General features: G+C 36.2%; 1 protein-coding gene across 3 annotated transcripts in view; it reads right to left on the bottom strand.

The window, feature by feature from the left end:
• SLC36A4 (solute carrier family 36 member 4) overlaps positions 1-21359 on the bottom strand; it is a 224106-nt gene that overhangs the window by 62358 nt on the left and 140389 nt on the right. The window contains exon 1 of one of the 3 annotated variants that reach the window (XM_074304553.1): positions 12901-13076. The exons of the other annotated variants lie outside the window; for them this stretch is intronic. Within the exon in view, the coding sequence (XP_074160654.1) occupies positions 12901-12949 (49 nt within the window). The 5' untranslated portion in view covers positions 12950-13076. Of the gene's footprint in view, positions 1-12900; positions 13077-21359 lie in introns of those variants that run through there. 3 annotated transcript variants of the gene reach the window in all.

Here is a 21359-nt window from a genome sequence, read left to right as displayed (position 1 = left end):
TTCAGGCTTCCATCAATGGTAATTCTTTGCTGTATTTGGTGGTTCATCCTATCTCCAGCCTCAATTTCTGGATTAGGGGCTTGAATTCAAATCAAAAGCTACTCCTGTAGTGAAGAATTTGGATAGGTCTTTATATATGATACTGGATTTAGTGCTATAAGTAGATCCTGCCTTCTGCAAGAATCATTTGAAATTATCTCCTGCTGTGCTTTGGGCCTAGAATACCTAGATGCTTGTCTAGGTCAATCTCTTACAGTGGATGGGTCACCAACACACTTTTGGCTTTAGCTTGTTCCTCCTTGTTTAATCTTTGAATGAGGAATTTGTAAACAATTTTCTTGGTTTTATCATTGTTCTTTCTGGTATATTTTTGATTTTGCATGGGGACCTGACCTCCTATAGGTCCTAATACCCCCATCTTGCCACTGTTAGTAATATTTAAATATTACTATTAATTATTATAGTATTAATATTTAATAATTATTATTAATTATTGTTACTAATGTTGGTATAATATTATAATATTAATATTTTAATGATTTTTAAGATCCATTTTATTCATATCAAATATAGGAGGTACCTAGATACTTCAATACTTCAAGATTTCTTTTTTTTTTATTGGTAGGGTAATTTCATCCCCTGCTATTTTTTGTACTTCTGCAACATTTAGTTTCAAAAATTTCCATGGCCCAGAAATTTCATTTCCTAATGACCAATTTCTAATGATAACCTTCTCTAAAATCAGGCAAATTCCCAAATGACAGACGCACACTCCATGATTAAGCTTATACTTGAAGATTTTTCTAGATGGGTAAGACCTACAAAAGCTTTTACTCAGCTGCATGGCCTTTAGGAAACTAGGTCATTTTGACACAATAAGATATTGGAGTAGCATTTTATAGAAGTTTACAAGTTTCAAACAAATAGAAGTACTGGAAAATACTCTACTATACGTATGAGAACAGCTGAGGGGGGAAACCTTGAAGATTCTATAGAACCTGAAATGGGAACAGGAAAGAAGCTGATAACAGGAATGAATGTGACAAACTCAAGTCCAAATATCTTCCCCACCCCCATTCTATCTGATTTTTTCCTCTTTAGCCACAAAGTCTGAAATTTTATCAACTGAAATTAATTTGTTTTATATTAAAAGCAAATATTTCTAGGGAGTTAAGGGATTATTAGTCATTAAACATTTTTAAATGCAAATTAACAGAATTATATTATCTTTCTATTAATATCTTCCTAAGATGTACTTCACTAAGGAAATGAGTGTTCTGATATACTTAGGAAAGGAAAAGGAAATGCATCCTTCCATTTACATCACATGGTCCCCTTTTCAACTATATAGATTAAAAAGGGTTTGGAGAGCCAACAAGCTTTTGCAAGAATGCTAGACTCATAAATGCAAAATAAAATAACTCTGAGGTATCATCTCATGCATCTCAGATTGACTAAGATTACAGGAAAAGATAATAATAAATGTTGGAAGGGATGTGGGGGAAAAAAGGGACATTAATAGAGTTCTGAACTGACTCAACCATTCTGGAGAGCAATTTGGAACTATTCCTAAAAAGGCTATAGAACTAGGCATATATCCTTTGATCCAGTAGGGTCGTTATAGGGTCTATTTCCTAAAGAGATCATAAAAGAAAGAAAATGACCCACAGGTGAGAAAATGTTTGTGGCAGCCCTTCTTATAGTGGCAAGAAACTGGAAACTGAGTGGATGCCCATCAATAGGGGGAATGGCTGAATAAGTTATATGAATGTAATGGAAGATTCTACAAGAAATGTAAACTGGGTGATTTCAGAAAAGAAAGACTTACATAAACTAATGCTGAGTGAAGTAAGCAGAACCAACAGAACACTGCACACAGCAACAGCAAGATTATGTGATGATCAATTTCGATGGACGTGGCTCTTCTGAGCAATGCCGTGATTCAACATAGTTCCAACAACAATTGGGCTGGAAAATGCCATCTATATCCAGAGGGAGAACTATGGACTGAATGTGAATCATAACATAGTTTTTTTTTCACCTTTTTTTGCTTTCTTTTTCTTTCTCATGGCTTTTTCCCTTTTGATCTGATTTTTCTTGCACAACATGACAAATATGGAAATATGTTTGAAAGACTTGTACATGTTAAACCTATATCAAAGTGCTTGCTGTTTTGGGGAGGGAGGAACAGAAAAGGGCAGGAGAAAAATTTTGGAACACAAAATCTTACAAAAATGAAGTAAAAACTGTCTTTTATGTTATTTGGAGAAATAAAACATTACTTGGGGGGGGAAGAATATCAGACTCATAAATAGGAGATCTGGATTCAAATTCCACCCATACATGGTCACAATCAAGAACATAGAGACTACCAGAGTCTGTTTTTATATCTCTAAAATAAGAATATTTCCATTGAAACTTCTTGCTTTACAGAGTTGCAATCTTTAAGGTGTTAAAAACAAATGTAAATCACTTTTATTATAATTACAATTTATAATATTTATCCCATAAGGAAAATTATTTTTTCAATATCAAATTCCAAACAATTTATTTCTAGGATGTAATTAACTCACGAATTGGGGAATGACTGCATATAACTAGCTTTGTACTACTAACATTTATTACTGTCTGGTAAAGATAGGCTCATAATGAATAAATTTAAACTGAAGCTGAAGGAAAGATATTAGAAAAACATTATTATGACTGTTATAACACATGACATTCACCTTACCCAGGAATACCTTGCCAACTCCTCCACACCAATCTATGCCTTTTTGCTTTTTTCTCATCCCTCAAATACCTATTCAAAATTTAAATCCTTCTTTCCTGATTACTAATAATCAGTCATCTACTCTTTACTTATTAACTTAGTTGGTACATTAGAGAATCATATAATCTCAAAAAGTAGAAAGGACCTTAAAACCATCTGGTCTAATTCATATTTGAAAAGAATCCCTAAAAATAAAAGTTAAAAAATTTACAAAGCAGCACAGGATCACAATTTTAGAGCTGGACAGAGTCTTAGATTTCTATTAATCCAAACATCATTGGACAGCTGAAGAAACTAAGGTCACAAACAGTCCAATGAATTGTCCAAGATTCACCAGAAGAAGTGGCAGAACTAGCATTTGAATGAAGTCCCTCTGATAAAGCTAGTACTATATTCACTATTTATACTGTTTTTTAAATCTTTTTTAATATATTTCCCCAACAAAACCTAAGTTGCTTAAGGTCAATGGCTACATCCCTTTCTTTCACATATTATATAATACCTCGTACTATTCTGTATTGAAATGCAACTAAATGCAAGCTGATATATATTTAATTGTCACAGAAATCTTTTGTTAAGGAGTTTTATTTGTAGTTCCTGTTGTTAGGGTTTGGATTTGTTGTGTTGCTGGAGGATTTTTGAGGGATGGGGTAAATAAAGTTTGAATATAGTTGCTACTTTAAAATACAAGATAAGGATTAGGGGTTATTAACCTGGAATCTGGGAATTTTTTTTTTCTTTTCAACATTCTTACAATTATATTCCAATATGGTTGATTTCCTAAGTATTTTACTTTATACATTTAAAAAACATTATTCTGAGAAGGGATACGTAAGAGTTCAGACTGTCAAAGGAGTCCATGACACAAAAAAAATCTCAGAATCCCTGATCTAGAAGAAGGTTTATGAGCCCTTTCAAAATCATAAGTTTCCATAAGTATATAACCAGTCCTCCAAATGGACAAGTCCTCCAAATATGGCAAGGATGTGAAAGCAAATGCTATTTCTGCCTTTTCAAAACTTTTTGGGGGGGATAACTAGATGGTGCAGTAGATAGAAGTCAGGGCCTGGAGTCAGGAGGACCTGGGTTCAAATCCAGCCCCAGATAGTTAACATTTGCTAGTGTATGACTCTAGACAAGTCATTTAAGCCCAACTGCCTCACACATACAAAAAACCAAAAACACTTTTTTGGATAAAAATACCATGCTCTCCATTACCAAAAAATTAAACACAAGACAAATTTGTTTTCTTATATATTAAATATTAATTTAAAATAACATGAAATCATAGAAAGTTGGAATGAGTAATTTTCATAATAACCAGAAATCTGATTCTATTAACAAAATGAGATCGATTTAATTAATTGTTAGAACTCTCTTTCACTAAGAATTGTTTTGAATTTCATTCTTTGTGATTTTACCTTGTAAAGGATATGATGATTTCAATTCATGTAAATATGTGATATGTATTTGTGGTTAATTGTCCTCTATTCTTCAGATATTTTTAAGATGTATTAATCAAACTTGTTATCAATCTTATTTTTAAGAGTTAAATATCTTTTCATTACTACACACTGATATATTTCTTCAATTTCTTGTCTTTCCATTAAAATCTGCTTTTCTAAATCTTTATGTTCTTCATCGATCTGTTATCTCATTGATACTAATGCACCCTCTAAATAATAAGACTACAACCTGTGCCCACCTATTGGTGCAAATCTTGTCCATATCCTTCTGTTAAGTTCACCACAAAGGATCCACCCAATATTGTGAAGTCTCTCTCAAATTTTCCTGACATTAACAGATACTAGTAAAATTCACAAGTAATCTAATACCTCACTTTTGATTCTACCAAATGATTAGCCAATAATTTTTCAATCATGAATTTCTTTGATGTCACTCTTTACTACAATTTGCCATAGTACTTTGTTACATGTTGTAACCTGCTCACCCCTTCTATGCACCCATCTTGTGATAATCAATTTCAATTATTTGAAGACTGCTACATCCCACAACCTACAACCATACACAACCACAAGTATAATATTGGTATTAAGAAGGATGGGCCTTTGTATTTCAGGGAACTGAAGTCATTAAATTTCAGTCACTAAAGAAATTCTAAAATTTTCTTCAGTAATCCAGATCACTGGCCCTCTCATTTAATCCCTGACTTAAATAACCAGCTATTTGCAATATCTATCCAAAGTTGGCTAGTTGTTATCCTTTGTTCTCAAAATAACACCACTATGTGAGAGTCAAGTTAAAGTGTGCCTGGGGTTCATCAGACCAACATGGGCTCAGAATGCTCCACCAGAGGTCGGACACCAATAATCCATGAGGACATTTGGGGTAGATTCTCTATAGGTGCAGATCCTGTGGGGTTTTTTGAACTACTTGAATTCTGCTTTGCTCATAGAACATAGCCTCTCCTCTGATAAGGGCACACCATGCTGGGCAGTTCTGTGCAGTTTCATAAGAGACTCTGAGAGTGTCCTTGTATCATTTTTTCTGACCACCATGTGAGTGCGTGCATTGCATGAGTTCTCCATAAAACAGTCTCTTTGGCAAGAACATATTTGACATTCCAACAACATGGTCAGCCCAACGGAGCTGTGCTCTCTGCAGCAGAGCTGGAATGCTTGGCAGTTTAGTTTGAAAAAGGACCTCAGTGTCTAGTACCTCATCCTGCCAGGCGGTCTTCAGAATGTTCCTAAGACAATTAAAATGGAAGCCATTCAGTCTCCTGGCATCAAGCTGGTAACAGATCATCCAGGTTTCACAAGCATACAAGAATGAGTCAGCACAGTGGCTATGTAGACCTTCAGTTTGGGAGTCAGTCTATTATTTCTTCTCTTCCACACTTTTCATTATATCTACAACATTCAAAACGTCTCCATTTACTGTAACTGATGGTTCCACATTTGGGTAATATGGTACTAGCTGAAGAAGTACCTATGTTTTCTTAGTATTGATTGTTAGGCCAAAATTAGAATAAGCAGCAGAGAATCCATCAATACTTTATTACATCTCAGCTTCTGAGGCTGCAATGAATGCACAATCACCTGCAAACAAAAAGCTATGCACCAGCACTCTCTCCACTTTAGTTTTGGAGTTTAGCTTTTTCAAGTTGAAAAATTTACCATCAGTACAGTAGCTGACTTCAAGGATGTGTTCGTCCTCATTGAAGCCATCTGACCACATGGCTGAAAACATCATGATAAAAAACATAGGAACAAGCAGAGAATTGTTTTACTCCATTGATGACTGGGGAAAAAAAAGAGCATTGTCCATTATCCAGAACTTAGAGCTTCATAAGTGGTTTCTTAACTATGAGTAGGGAAAAGGGAGAGAACCTAGAACTCAAAAAATTTTAAAAACAAATGTGAAAAAAATTTTTTTCAATATAACTGGGGAAAAAATTGAAATAAAACATCCAGGACCTGAGCAAGCAAGCCATCATAAAACTGACATACAATACTGTCCAAAGTATACATATATTGATAGACAAGATCCATCAGTTGTCCATCTAAATACATATAGTAGTTAGAACAAAGCTTTATTTAGCTTTTAGCTAAATTGTTTTATGCTAATTGCTTTATGTGAATTAGCTGTTTATTAGATAATTGCTGTTATGTGAATAGTTAAGCCAAACTCTTTAATCATTAGGGGATTTATTCAATAATCTCTTCCTTGATCCAAGGATTGATAAAATCAGCACAATGATACCTACAAACAGAAATGTCTAGATCATCTGATTGGGACTGTGCAATGGATATCCTTCATCACTGTAAATACTTTTGGTAAATTTGTGTTTTATGATTCACCTAGTATTTATGATTAGAGATTTTGCTATACTCAAATCAAGCAATTTTTGTAGTCAATAAAATAATTGAGAATGTGAGATAATCAGTTTCCTACATACTTTGGTCAATTTTGCAAAAGTGAAGATGTGGTCTGCTATGGAATACCATTTGCAAAAGCTTGCCTATTCTCTAGTAATATTTGTTTCCATGATACCATAACATACGTCAAAGACGTGAGTTCTTTTTAATAGAGATGTTTTTATATAGAAATAAAAACAGATGACAGTGTTTTCTTAGTCACTTTATTTTTTTTTTACGTTAATAAGATTTCAACTTTCACCTTTGGCTCTAAGAAGTTATAGCATGCAGAGTGACCATAGACCAGTAAACTCTCTCAGCAGGTAGGATAAATAAAGTTGAGGGTTAAAATATGTACCCCAAACATATGAAGACTTTCCCCAATAGAAAGAGCAGATAATAATTAATGCCAACAACCATGAGGCCAGCTGTTTAGTATTAGAAAGCATTACATTTTTCTATGTATAACAAATGGGTTCAAAAACTGCCGAAATTCTTTAGGGAGAGAAAATATTTAAGCAGGTGAAAAAATGTTTCCAGATCTTAAGAGTACAATGGAGCACTTAAAGTACAATGGAGCATTTAGAGATTGGTCAGGTCATTCCTGCATCCTGGGCCATCACTAATTATCTTGGCTTTTATCTTGTCACTAGACTTCAATGACTTATAGAAGATCGAGGTCATGATGACTCTGTGAAACTTTGCCTCACTTAAATCCAATTCACACATGAGTCAAGATATCACCCATGATGCCACTGGTCCTCTTCAAAAAGAAAACAGCAAGAAGTAAATCTCCATCTTCCCTTAAGATTTTACAAACTAATTAGAAGGCATTACATTTTTCTATGTATGACAAATGGGTTCAAAATCTGCCGAAATTCTTTAGGGAAAGGAAATATTTAAACAGATAAAAAACTGTTTCCAGATCTTAAGCATTCAAATATTATAATTTTTTTAATTGACATCATTTTCACTAAAAGCACAAAATGATGAAAAGTGTTTTTAGATATCCTTTTTCAAAATGCTCTACATATGCAATGAATTTCTTTCAAAAATCAACTCTCTCTTTGTGGTATTAAATGTCACCTTCACATTAAAAAGGATAAATTAAGTATGATTTATGTGTAGAACAAAATGTCACTTCCCATATCATTTCAAAGTATTTTAAAGACTGCATTTTTAAGGATCCTTTTTATATAGTTTAACCACATCAGCGATAACCTAGGGCAACTTGGACATTTCTGGCTTCTCCTTTTCTGCTGGAGTAGTCTATCTCTGAGGGATGTAATACATGCGCTATTTCTATAATCAAGAATTTTTTTTATTCCAATTAACACACTGTTGTACAATTAACAGCTACACTTAGAGAGCAAAACCATAAAATACTATTCTTACTTTTAAAAAGGTCATTACCATTGAGAATATTTCCATGCTAGAACATATTTTTTTAAATTAATTGGAGAGGACAAGACAGCAAATGGAAACATGATAGCTTTTTGTAAGGAAAAACTGCCAAATAATTAAAACTGTCCAAAGTCGAAAAGACTATTTCATAAGGTAGTGGGTTTCCATTCACTAGAGATCTTTAGGCAAAGGCTGTATGGCTACTTCTTCGGAATGTTGTAAAGGGGATACTTATTCTGGTATAAGCTGATTCTAATGGCTTCTGAGATCCTCAATTCTCAGATTCTATGATACTGTGATATAATTTACTCCATTATGATAAATTATGGATTACATAATTTCCTTGACAATTTAACATCTAGTTCAATTTGGGTAACTGTTTCCATTTTTTCCAATTAATTTTATATACAATGATTATTTTTAACTTGTACTTTAATAAAATTTAAATCTTTCTTTTCTATTCATCATCTTCCCAATCCCTTAACCATGACATTCTTCCAAGGATATTTCTTTTGTTCAAAATTCTCTCTTTACCCTTGGCCATATTATTCCTTTCATGTTTCAATTATCACTTCTATGAAGATAATTTCTGAGGAAAATAAAGTGGAGCAGTAGATAGACTGAGACATTGTGTCAAAAAGACCTACTCAAATCTGCTCTCAGACATTTGCTATATGATGCTAGACAAGTTAAATTAACCTGTCTGCCTCAGTTTTCTCGTATGAAAAATAGGAATAAGTGTACCAACTTCTCAGAATTAGCAAGACAAATTGAGATTTATATAAAGTGTTATATAAATCTTAAAGCACTATATAAGTTCTAGTTATGATGATGATCTTTCTTATCTATGTCTCCAGACCATATTACTTCTTGTGACATTTTTTTAAACTTCAACTTCCTATCAAAGATCTCTATTTACATAACCCACTGGCACTTTAAACTCAACATTTCCAAAGCTAACTTTATTACCTTCCCCTGAAAATCTACTCTTTAAACAGATGTCACTATTTCTAGCACCATAATTCAAGCAGTTTCCTATATTTTTAATCTTGGTATTATTTTTTTACATTTCCTTCCTCTTACCATTCACAAGTAATTAGTTACTTAAACCTAAATTATTAAGAAGACTTTAAATTAAAAAGGAAGGAAAAAGAATAGTATAGTAGAAAAGATAGTGCAACTTAGAGAACATAGCAGTAGAGACCAAGTTCAAATAAAATATCCAAGGAGAAAGTCAGTAATAAAAATCTTTCTACTCAAATGTCTATATTTAAAAACACACAAAGTCTAAGTATTAGACATCATAAACTACAGATAGAGAATATAGGCAAATCTAATCTCATAGGCATACTGAGAGAGAATTTGTGACAGAATATGACTGAAAGGCCATTTAATAGGAAGAAAATAAATTATTAGGGGCGGGGAAATAGTATTATATTTTTAAAAGAAATATGCATGAGGAAATCTAGAAACTTCAGAGAGAAAATATAGCAGAATACAGCTGGGTCACAATCAATGGAGGAGAAAGAGAAGTTTTTCTATTTGGAAAGAAGGACAGACAAAAAGGTGTCTTTTAAAGGATTATACAAAGAACTCTTTTCAAGATCAAAGTCACTAAAGCAGCTGGATTTGCTGTTATCATTCCACCCCTAGATAAACTTAGAAAGAAAATTAAAACAACACTGAAGAAACAAATATAGAAAAAGCAATTATTACAGAAGCAGTACATGCTAAAGGCGACAATTTTAAAAGTAATAAGAAAACAATTCTCAAAATATCTGGAAAAGATACCAAAAGCACAGAAAAAAAATTCTGACTTTACACTAGTAAAACAGATAACTAAAAGACCATTAATAGATGTTGACCCATTTGCCTATTTGTCCATCAATGTTAAAGTTGGGTTTTTTTGTTTTTGTTTTTAAATAACCTAGCATGTAACAAAGACATCCAAGCATTAGAAGGGAATGGGAAGGCTTTAATTAGGGATATTTCACAGGAGACTCACCATAGCAACTAACTTAAGAAAATACAAGATCTCAATGAGATTAATTTTTTTTAATTACCTAATTTAGTAGAGCAAACCACTACCTTAAAGGTTCCTCCAACAACATGCCCCCCACGTATATGTTTAAATTATACACAATTCCCTGAAGTAACCAAAAAAAAGTTTGTCTGATTATCCTCTGATCATTAAGAAATAAAGGAGATAGATGCTCCCTAAATTTGCCACTGTCACATTGGAGATCTAATCCTGCATCTCATGGCATTGAAGTGATTATTTCTAGCTCTAGTGAACTGTAGGGCCTCCTAATTGAGATCCATAGTCACTCAAAAACACTTGGTCTAACAACCTGCATAGGGAAAAAAAAAGTGGATGAATATCTTCAGCATGGACTATGGTTCACAATTGGAAGGACAACTTGTAGAGCTTTTCTAACAGTCTTGACAAATTGTGTAAATGGACTATGACTTGGGCCCATAGTTTAAGAAGAAGAAGAAAGGATACATTAGTCTTAAGAAACAATTTTTTAAAACCCACAAGATTCTCTTGAAACAAAGGCCCATCTTCCACATTAATATTACATCAGTGTTATATAACTCTAATAATTGAAGATAACAGACACTTGAAGAAATGAAATGTTAAATAAATCACCCAAAGAATACAGAAAAGGCATAGAAAACATGTGATTTGGTTATCACACATTACAAAAAATTATTAAGAAAGTGTAAAGATTATCAAAGAAACATGAGAAAAAAAAAATCAGCTAATAAAACTGCAGATGAGCCTCATGCATTCTTGCATTGTCAAGAAAAGCAAAGAAGGCCCTCAACATATTGGATTGACTTTCTATGACAAATTTATGGTAGAGTATGGATAAATCACATCATAGGCAAGTAGGAATGGATGGACTGTGATCCGTTATCACTAGAGGAAATAATCATATTTTAAAATCATAGATCCTTTCAAAGAGTAAAGAGAAAGAATAAGTTGGATCTAAGTTGGATCCATTGGTATATACTATCTTACAGGGGAAGTCAGCTCAAGATAAATAAAAAGTTTCTTGAGAAGTTCTGCAGACACAAACAATTTGTTATATTAAAAGGAAAAAAGGAAAGCTGATTAAACAGAATGGTGTAAATGCACAGAAAATTAATCAAACTAGATTTTTTTAAAAGACATTTACGGAAGATTAAAAGGAATAAGTAACACGGGATAAATATGAAAAAGAAGGATAGCATCAAGTAAGAATAGTATCAAAAGCTCAGAATGGACTGAGGCTGATGATGAATACTTAAGTATAACACAAGAACAAAAGAAGAAATAGATAATATATAGTGAGGAGACTAAATTATTGAACTCTATTTTCCTTCTAGGATGGCTGAGCCTGGAGTCAAACCCGGGGTCTTGGACAGTTACTTACTTGCTCTGTAATCCAGACAAGTCACTTAACCTGTTTGCCTGAATTTCTTCATCTGTGAAATAAGCTAGAGAAGTAAACAAATAGCCAAGCACTCCGGTTTCTTTACTAAGAAAACTCCCCACAAGGTGATGAAGTCAGACACAAGTGAACAATAACATTTTCATTTTATTATGACCTCGGGAAGATTTAAATTGTCTCCCGCATATTTAATTCTTCAATATCATTATGGTGCAGATGAGAACCACAACCATTTATCCTCATTTTCCAAAGCACAACCAAGAAAAATGGTTTGTAAAGTAATCATACTCCAAGTGTTGGGAGAAGCTGAAAGGAGTCCAATTCTCAATTCTGGGACACCCCTATTTATCACTACGTGTAATAATTTTAAATTATATAACTTTATACATGATTTTTATATCAGTTTAAATTAAAAGATGTTCCTGTCTTATTTCCTAAAAGTTATACTTGATTAAATGAGATAGCTATCAAGTGTTTAGTGAGCACAGGGCCTGGCACCTAGTAAGTCCCATCTAAATGTTATTACTGTTATTACCCATGTTTTTTACAGCTAAGAGTCTCAACCCTATCAAGAACAGTACAAGTCAATACACACTGCCCCACTCCCCCCCCCCCCACACACACACATTAAAAAAAAAATCACACTTCATGTATTTACTCAGTCTCTTGAACCGTAGGAAAAGGGGGAGAGTTCTAAGGGGGGGGGGGGGGGGCTACAGATGGCAAAGAAAAAATTCAAAAGAAGAAACCACGGTTGCTTTCAAAGCCTTATGCGAGGAAATGGTGAGAACTCAAGCTTTTTTGCCTCTTCGTTTAAAAACAAAACAAAACAACAAAACTGCTACAATCTGGCGGCGGCTGTTTACCACGGCCAAGTTCACTGCCAGCAGCAAACAAACGGCTCCAGTTCCGTCCTGGGCCCCGAGTTCAAGTTCATCCTTGCTGGGGACAAAAACGGGCACAGTTTGCTTCTTATCTTTTCACATCCAATCCCCGGAGTCCCCGAAAAGCTCTGTGCTCCCTTCTTACCACAGGCCGGGTGGAGAAGGGGAGGACAGCGGGGAAAGAGCACATCTCCTCCACCTTCCTTCCAGTGCGCTCGAACCCCAGCCCGGGCCCCAGGGCAGCCCGCGCATCCTCCTCCGGGTCCTCCCCGCCTCCGCTTGAGGTCCCTCACTCTTCCACAGCCACCCCCTCTTCTCAGGGTGGTAGGTTCCTAAGAGGCTTTCACACTCCCCCGAGGGAAGTACCATCGTAGAAAGCGGGGGTAGATCTTAAACAATGGCACCCCCTACCACCACCACCACCACCTCGGGCCTCCCTCGCCTCAGTCCCCGGCACGCGCCATTCTAGGGGGGAAAGAGGGGAGAGAATGGCAAAAACTGCTGTACCCGCAAGCACCCACCTAATTCTTCCTCCACCAACCGGGACGACGCCGGCGCCTCCGCTTCCATCTCTCTTTGGTCTCCAGGACGCCGTCGCCCCCGCCGTCTGCTCTTCCGCCACCGTGGAGCAGCTGGAGTCCGGTGAGAGGGTTCCTCCCGCAGGGATGAGGAGAGCCTTCCTCCCCTCCTCCTTCTCGCCGGCTACTGAGCATGCCCAGATCAGAAGGTTCTTTGCCACACGGGAAGAATTCCAGGCCGAGGATTCCGGAACTCCGGGATTTTCCTGCAACTTGATTACTGGGGTGGAGAGGACGGCTGTGGGATGTGGGGGAGGACCTCAGCATCTCTCCGGGACTGAACCGGTGAAGGGAGAGAGGGGACGGATACAAAAATAGTAACAACTACTTCACTACTCTGAGGTCGTCTATGTGGGCTCTCCCTCGTGGGGCCCAGAATACCGTCCGTTCTAGGGCATTCTTGTCCGCGCCCTCCATTTGTCTGGGGTGAAGGGAGACCAGGTGGCGGGGAGCGTCCGGGCCCAAATGAGCTTCACCACGGCCCTGCTATTGAGCCAGGCACTTAGACCTTTAAAGCTTCTTTGTGCCCGGTTATCTCTAAGCCTTCCAACTTCAGACCCAAGATCCACAGGCCCTCTTATGGGACTGGCACGTCCCTGGCCCCCGCACAGCGCCGAGATTGTCCGTTCTGGCCTTCCCCCTTTTCTGATCGTGCACTTCTTAGATAAGCCTTACACCCGATCACTGGCTCTCCTGGACTGACCCGCAATGATAGCTGTTGCTGGTTGGTGCTGGTGGGTGTTCATTGTGGCTGGAGTCAGTTACAAGGTGTCCGACTGTGGCGGGCCAGGACGGAACGCTTCACAACCGCTCAAGCACAAGTAGTGCGTGTGAACACGCGGGGTAGTTCTCCAAACCTGTACGTCTTCTGTTTCGTTTGAGCTATTTCAGTCCCGATTCACTCATAGGGTAATGCCGGAGAAACTGAGGCAAGAGAGAGATGAGAGAGTTTTTCACACTTTGTTAACTGGAGAGTATGAGTGACTGGACAGGACTCTCTCTCAAAGTCTCCAGTGGTGAGTGTGAGTTCTCCATGACGTATATACACACATGGCTCAGCTACAGGGGTAGACGGAGGCGGGTCAGCGCACTGAGAGTGGGAACGGACTATCAACCTGGTGCTGAGGGGGAGGGGAACTAGGGAGCCAGAGTCAGGGTGTCCGAATGAACAGAAGTAAAGATGTCAGCGAGGTATCCCGGAGTCTTATCTTTTGGAATATTCAGAGGGGGCAGTGCCATTAATGCTTGAGGGCAGAAGGAGTGAGGAGCCAGGAAGTCTGAACTCCCCCTCCTCTTGAGTCTCACTTTGACAATTTATAACCTTAGAGCAAGTGGCCCTCATTCTGAATGAACCAGAGGGGGGATTTGCAACTAAGGGGAGTGAGACAGAACAGTTAAGGAAACTGAGGTAGAACCAATTAGGGAAACTGAGTCAGGACAATAAAAGAGACCTGTGGCTCAACATTCTACATTCTCTGTCTCTTTGGAGTATTCAAATCATTGAATCACCTTTCCTCAGATACCGGGGAGGTCTTAGCATCATAATGTTGACTAATCCTATGTGAAGTAAATAAACCAAAATAAAACTAGAACAATGCAAGGACTCCTATGGCAAGAGTAAGTCTCTCCCTGATAACCCCAGAGTTAACAGCAGTACAAAGGCTCCCTTATTGCAAGCATGCCAGGTCCTCTGCAGTTGGGGCACCATCTCTCCAGAGAATCCAGTTTGAGAAGGACAGTTCACTGTGAGTTAGGTGGTCTGCAGTCATTTGTGCACTTAACTCAGTCTCTGCTTACAGAGCAGCAGGGCTTAAGGCCCAGGCAGGGGAGAAGGGTGAGGCCTGGAGTAGCTCCACCTGTCCCCGCCCAGAGGAGCAGGCAGGGCTGCAGAAAGAATCAGATTGCAGAGCAGATTATGCACAGTTAGACCATCGAGGCAGGCAAACCCCGAACTTTTAAAGATCTGATATCAACCACAAGATCCTTTGAGAATGCTGAAATACTAATTAAGGAACTGGAGTTACAGGACTGGAGAAATAGATCAGAGAGACTGCCAGTCCAAGGCAGGTGTCTGACTTCTGGTTGTTTCTAAAAATGAATCCCCAAAACTGAGTCAGCCAGGGCAGTTCTAACAGAATAAGGGGTTCCAAAGCTAAAGCTTAAAAGACTTCCTAATTCAATCTGAACTAGAGAGACTGGGGGGTGGGGCAGAAGTGCCTAAGGCAAAGTGAATAGGAGCTAGGGAATTCCCATTCTTTCTGGTATTTTGCGAAAAATACACGTTTCCACATTTATTTATTTATAAATAATAAAATTTATTTATTAGTTTTAGTCATTTCAAGAAGATTTTGATTTCCATTTTTTTCCCTTTCCCTTTCACACTTCACCAAGATGGCAATCAATCTGATATCAGTTAAACATATACAATCATATTAAATATATTGCCACATTAATCATGCTATGAAAGAAGAATCAGAATAAAAGGGGAAAACCATGAGAAAGAAAGACTACAACAGAAAAGTGAAAATAGTGTGTGTTTCAATATAAATTCAGACTCCATAGTTCTTTCACTTGATGTGGATAGCATTTTCCATCATGAGTCTTTAAGGATTATTTTAGATCATTGTATGACTGAGAAGAACAAAGTCTATCAAAGTTGATCATCTTCTTAATCTTGCTGTTGCTGAGTACAATAATTTTCTGGTTCTGCTCACTTCATGTAAATCTTTTCAGTTTTTCTGAAATCTGCCTACTTATCATGTCATAGATAATAATGTGCCATTACATTAATATGCCATAACATTTTTTCGTGTAACTGTACATGACTTTAATTTCTTTATATGAAAACTGCCTGTTCATAACCTTTGACCATTTAAAATTTGGGGAATGACTTGTATTCTTATGAATTTGAGTCAGTTCTCTCTATATTTTAGAGATGAGCCATTTATTAGAAACACTGGCTATAAAAAAATTTCCCCAGCTTTATACTTCCCTTTTAATCTTCATTTGGTTGGCTTTGTTTGTGCAAAACCTTGTTATTTAATACAATCAAAATTATCCATCTTAGCATTTCATAATGTTCTTTGTTTCCTGTTTGGTCATAAATTCTTCCCTTATCTATAGATCTGACAGGTAAACTACTTCTAATTCTCCTAATTTGCTTATGGTATTATCCTTTATATGTACATCATGTACCTGTTTTGACCTTATCTTGGTATAAGGTGTGAAATGTTCATTTTATAGTTGAAAAAAACTAAAGTCAAACAGTGTTAAGTGACTTTCCCAGTCTACCACCCAAGGCAAAGTCAGGAAGTATAAACACAATTATAAAACACTTTCCACACAAATAAAGTTAGATCTAATCAACTGGAAAAATATCAAGTGCTCATGGGGAGTCCAAGCTAATATAATAAAAATAACAATTCTGCCTTAATAAATCTACTTATTCAGTTCCATACCAATCAAACTCCCAAGAAATTACTTTATAGAGCTAGAAAGAATTATAACAAAATTCATCTGGAAGAATCAAAAGTTTAGAATTTCAAGGGAATTATTGAAAAAAGTGCAAATGAGAGTGTCCTACCTGTGACCAGACCTAAAACTATATTATGAAATAGCAGTCATTAAAACCCTTTGGTACTAGCTAAGAAATAGAGTAATGTGTCAAAGTCCAGTCGTCTCTAAGTTATCCTTCCAGCCTGTGGTCTCAACTCTGTCCCAGACTAGACTACTCTCCAGACCCAATGTTGCCCTCTTTTATCCTCCAAGAGATTGTAGTGAGAACTCAACGGGGCCTGGGGAAATACTTCAACCAATGAACTTGCTCCTCTTAAAGGTTGTGTAAACTCCTTTCAGAACTCCTTTTAAAGGTGTAAACTCCTTTAAATATGTAAACTCCCCCTCAGAAGTTCAAAAGTGTAAACTCCTCCTAAAGGCCTTCACTAAAGATGTGAATTCTTAGCTAGAGAATTGCCCAGACAATCTGAGTTCTCACCTTGTAATCCTAACAGTAATGGATCAATGGAATGGGTTATATTCACAAGACACAATGGTCAATGTAGTTTGATAAACCCCAAAATTCTAGCTTCTGGAATAATAACTCCCTATTTGACAAAAATTGCTGAGAGAATTAGAGAATAATATGGCAGAAACTAGGCATTGACCAACACCTAACTGTTTATATCAAGATAATGTTGAAATGGGTTCATGATTTAGACATAGTGATATTATAAGCAAATTAGTAGAACAAGGGATAGTCTACCTTTCAGATCTGTACAGAAGAAAGAAATTTAGGGTCAAAGAAGAAACAGAGAACATTATGAAAATTATGAAATGCAAAATGGATAATTTTGATTATGTTAAATTAAAAAGATTTTGTACAAACAAAACTAATGCAGCCAACATTAGAAGGAAAGAAGAAAACTGGGGGAAAATTTTTATATCCAAGGATTCTAATAAAGATCTCATTTCTAAAATATATAGAGAACTGACTCAAATTTATAAAAATACAATTCTCCAAATGATGAATAGTCAAAGGATATGAAAAGGCAATTTTCAGATGAAAAAAATTAAAGCCATTTCTAGTCATATGAAAAATGCTCCAAATCCTAGAGAAATGCAGTAAGACAACTCTGAGATACCACTTCACTCCTCTCAGATTGGTAAAATGATAGGAAAAGATAATGATGACTGTTGAAAGGGATGTGAGAAAACCAGAACACTAATACATTGTTGGTAGAGTTGTGAACTGATCCAACCATCCTAGAGAGCAATTTGGAACTATGCTCAAAGGGCTATCAAATTGTGCATACAATCCAGTACGTGTCTCTAAATAGTCATTGGTCTATAGTCCTTGAGTCTATATCAATGAGACCATAAAAAATAGAAAAGGACCAACATGTGTAAAAACGTTGGTAGTAACCTTTTTTTTAGTGGCAAGGAATTGGAAACTAAGGGGATGCTTATCAGCTGGGGAATGACTGAATAAGTTATGCTATACTTTATTGGATTACTTTTTGTCTAGCGGAAGGGAATGAGGAAAAGAGAGGGATAAAAATTTGGAACACAAGAATGTTGTGCAAGAGGGAATGTTGAAAACTATCTTTGCATGTATTTTGAAAATAAAAAGATATTATTATGTTATAGAATGTTATTGTTTTAAATTTTTATGAATGTTATGGAATATTATTGTTCTAAAAGAAACAATCAGCAGATGATTTCAGAAAGGCTTTAAGAGACTTACATAAACTGATGTTAAGTAAAGTGAGTGGAAGAGCAACAAGAAGGTTATGTGATGGACTTGGCTTTTTTTTTTTTTTTTTTTTTTAAATAATGAGGTGATTCAGGCCAGTTCCAGTAGACTTTTATTGGAGAGAGCCATCTGTATCCCCAGGACTATGGGAATTGAATGTGAATCACAATATACCCTTTTGTTGTTGTTGTTGTTTGCTTATTTGTTTATTTCTCATTTTTTCCCTTTTTGAACTGATTTTTCTTATGCATCAAGATAAAGATGGAAATTTTTAGAAGAATTGCACATGTTTAACCTGTATTGGATTGGATTACTTGCTGTCTAGAGAAAGGGGAGAGTGAGAGGGAGGGAGAAAATTTTGGAACACAAGATTTTGGAAAGATGAATGTTGAAAACTACCTTTTCATGTATTTTGAAAAAAAAAAAAGCTATTATAAACAGAGAGGGGAAAAAAGATTGAAAGATTGATTTGGGAGCATTTATACTGATTTTTTTCTATTTCAAAATAGATAATATTCTTTTCACAGGAATTGGACCATTTGGGACATCTTGTTTCAAAAAATATTTATTTTTTAAAGGGAAATAATGCATTTGAGATACCCAGGGATGTTCAATTCAAGATGTACAAGAGAATTACAAGAGAGTTGAATATGAGTGACAATTTCAGGAAAGAGACTAGGGGCTGGATACATAAATAGGGGAATAATCTGCTTAGAAATGATAGTTGAACTTATGGGCGCTGTTGCAGTCAAAAGAACTTTGGTGATAGTTATAGTTAGTATGTATGACATGGATAAATAATAAAGGAGAAAGAAAGCTCGGGAGACAGGAAAAGCACAAGGAGAGACTAATGTCATAAAAATCTAGAGAGGAAAAGAATATCCAAAAGGATATTCTTTTGTGACCAAAACTGTCACATGCTAGAGATCAAAATTATCTGGCCTGAGACAAAACCATTGGATTTGATGATTAAAAATCATTGGTATTTTTGGAGAGGCAGTTTTAGTTGAAAGATGAGACTGGGTTGCAGATTGCAGAGGGTTTGGAAGATAGAAAAAAGGAAATAGAAGCACCAAAAAGTTTAGCCACAAAGGAGTGATAGCTAGTGGGGATGATTGGATCAAGTGAGAGCTAATTAAGGATAGAGGAAAGTAGGAGCAATTTGCTGACAGGTCCGGAAATTATGTAGAGAGGTTGACCATAGCAAGGAGGATGGCTGCCTCTTTATCCAAAACTAAAATGAAAGAGGTGTCAGAGAATAAGGTAAGTCTAAATCATAGGAAGAAAAGAAAAAGGGAAGCTTTTTGCAAACATATTAAATTTTATTAAGTATTATGTAAGATTTTCAGCTAAGAGATTGGTTTTAGAGCTAAGAGGTACTGTGGAAGGCTTGAGGAGAGATGAAAAAGTTTGGAATAGAAATAGTAAAATAGTAGGAAATGGTAGTGAAGAATCAAATGTTTGCCTTCTCTATTGAAAGCCCAGTTGAGTTTAGATAAATTAAAATTTTAGTGAACTTACTAACATTTTTCTATCACTTCTTTCTGCTTCCTTCATTAACACATAGGAAAAAAAAACAATGGAGGCAGATGATAGGAGTAATCCAGAGCTGGTATTTGGTAAGTCATGATTAGTGATAAGACATGGGAACAGGAATTCTCGAATAGAGGAACATATGAAATTAATTTGTTTCACCAAGGAATATAGATAATTAAGGGAGGAAAATGTAACCCATGTTGAAGTGATAACTTGGGAAAGAAGTGAAGGATATGGAAGAAATGGAGATTAGGATGAGAATTAAGAGCAGGGGGTGAGAACTATGATAAGAAATTACCATAAAAGGATTTCAGAGTTCTTAAACAAGGAAGTAGAACATTTGTGTCTAAAGCACAAGTATCTATTAAGCTCCCATTTTACATTGTGCTAAGCACTGAGGACAGAAGTAAAGAATGAATCCCTGTCCTCAAGCAACTTACATTCTAATGGAGGAAGAAACAAAAACTTATTTAAGTATATACAGCATAAATGTTAGGTGAAAAAAGAGATTAAAATAATTAATCCAAAGTAATTAATGAAATACTTCAGTTTCCCTGAATTGTAATATCTGTTTCCCTGTTTCAGTTTCCCTGAGTGCTATGTTCACCTCCATCCCTTCCTGGCCATTAGGATTGAGAGAATTAGGGCCTCTGAGCTCTGGCCAGTCTCACATTCCAAAGAGTCATAAAACTCCAAATGGCTTATCTCAAGTATTTGGGTATTTCCTGGTCTCAGACTTCCTGTCTCCTGCTTGACTATCTTCTTGACCCCTGTCAGAATTTAAAAGTTATGGTCCTTTCTTGAAATTTACATTCACCCAGTGCTCTGTCTCCCCTCCCCCCCTTGCCTTTGTTTTCCTGATAGCTGGAGCCCTATAAAGTCTCTGGAATTACTTGCTGGTTGCTGGATGCTTTGAGACAAGAATCCCATTTAGCCAGTTGGGGGTCGGACATGGGTCCTGTTCGACTGCTAGTCCAAATTCTCCACTATTAAAATATTAAAAACCCTAATCTCTGTCTTGCCTCAGTTTTTCTTTACATTAAATACAAGGTAGTTTGGGAAGGATGGCACTGGCATTTGAGGTATATAGAAGAAAGGAAAGAATTCAAATAAATAAATGGCAAAAATTGCATTGAACTATATATGTATCCATATGTTTAAATCTGGTGATGGTACTCATTTGTACAAAGATCTTTATTCTCTACTGCCTTTAGACTAAAATTGAGCTTCCTTGCCTAGTATTTTAGACCTTTCATAATCAGGAAGTGCCTACCCTTTCCCTTATTGGCTTTTCTTTTCTCATTTATTCCTTTACATGCATGATACACTGCAGCCAACTGGATTGCCATCTCTTCCCCGAAATGTGCCCTGTGTACTTTTCCATCTCTGTGTCTTTGTTTATTCCCAGAATGATCCTGAATTGTACCCAGCATCTGCTTTCTTCTTCTTCTTTTTTTTAAAATTACATTCCTAATCATTCCTTACAATTAATTCAAATGTCATCTGCTTAGTAAAGTCTTCTTTGACATTCTCAGATTGTAACAGGAGGCTCTGAAAATATTTTGTTTTTTAAGGAATATTTAAGGGTCACTAATCGGGTCTTTTATTTCTGAGT

Source organism: Sminthopsis crassicaudata, chromosome 3, assembly GCF_048593235.1.
Source record: "Sminthopsis crassicaudata isolate SCR6 chromosome 3, ASM4859323v1, whole genome shotgun sequence".
Classification (NCBI taxonomy): domain Eukaryota; kingdom Metazoa; phylum Chordata; class Mammalia; order Dasyuromorphia; family Dasyuridae; genus Sminthopsis; species Sminthopsis crassicaudata.
Note: the sequence above shows the minus strand (reverse complement) of the source record. Positions and strands in the feature narration are given on the sequence as shown.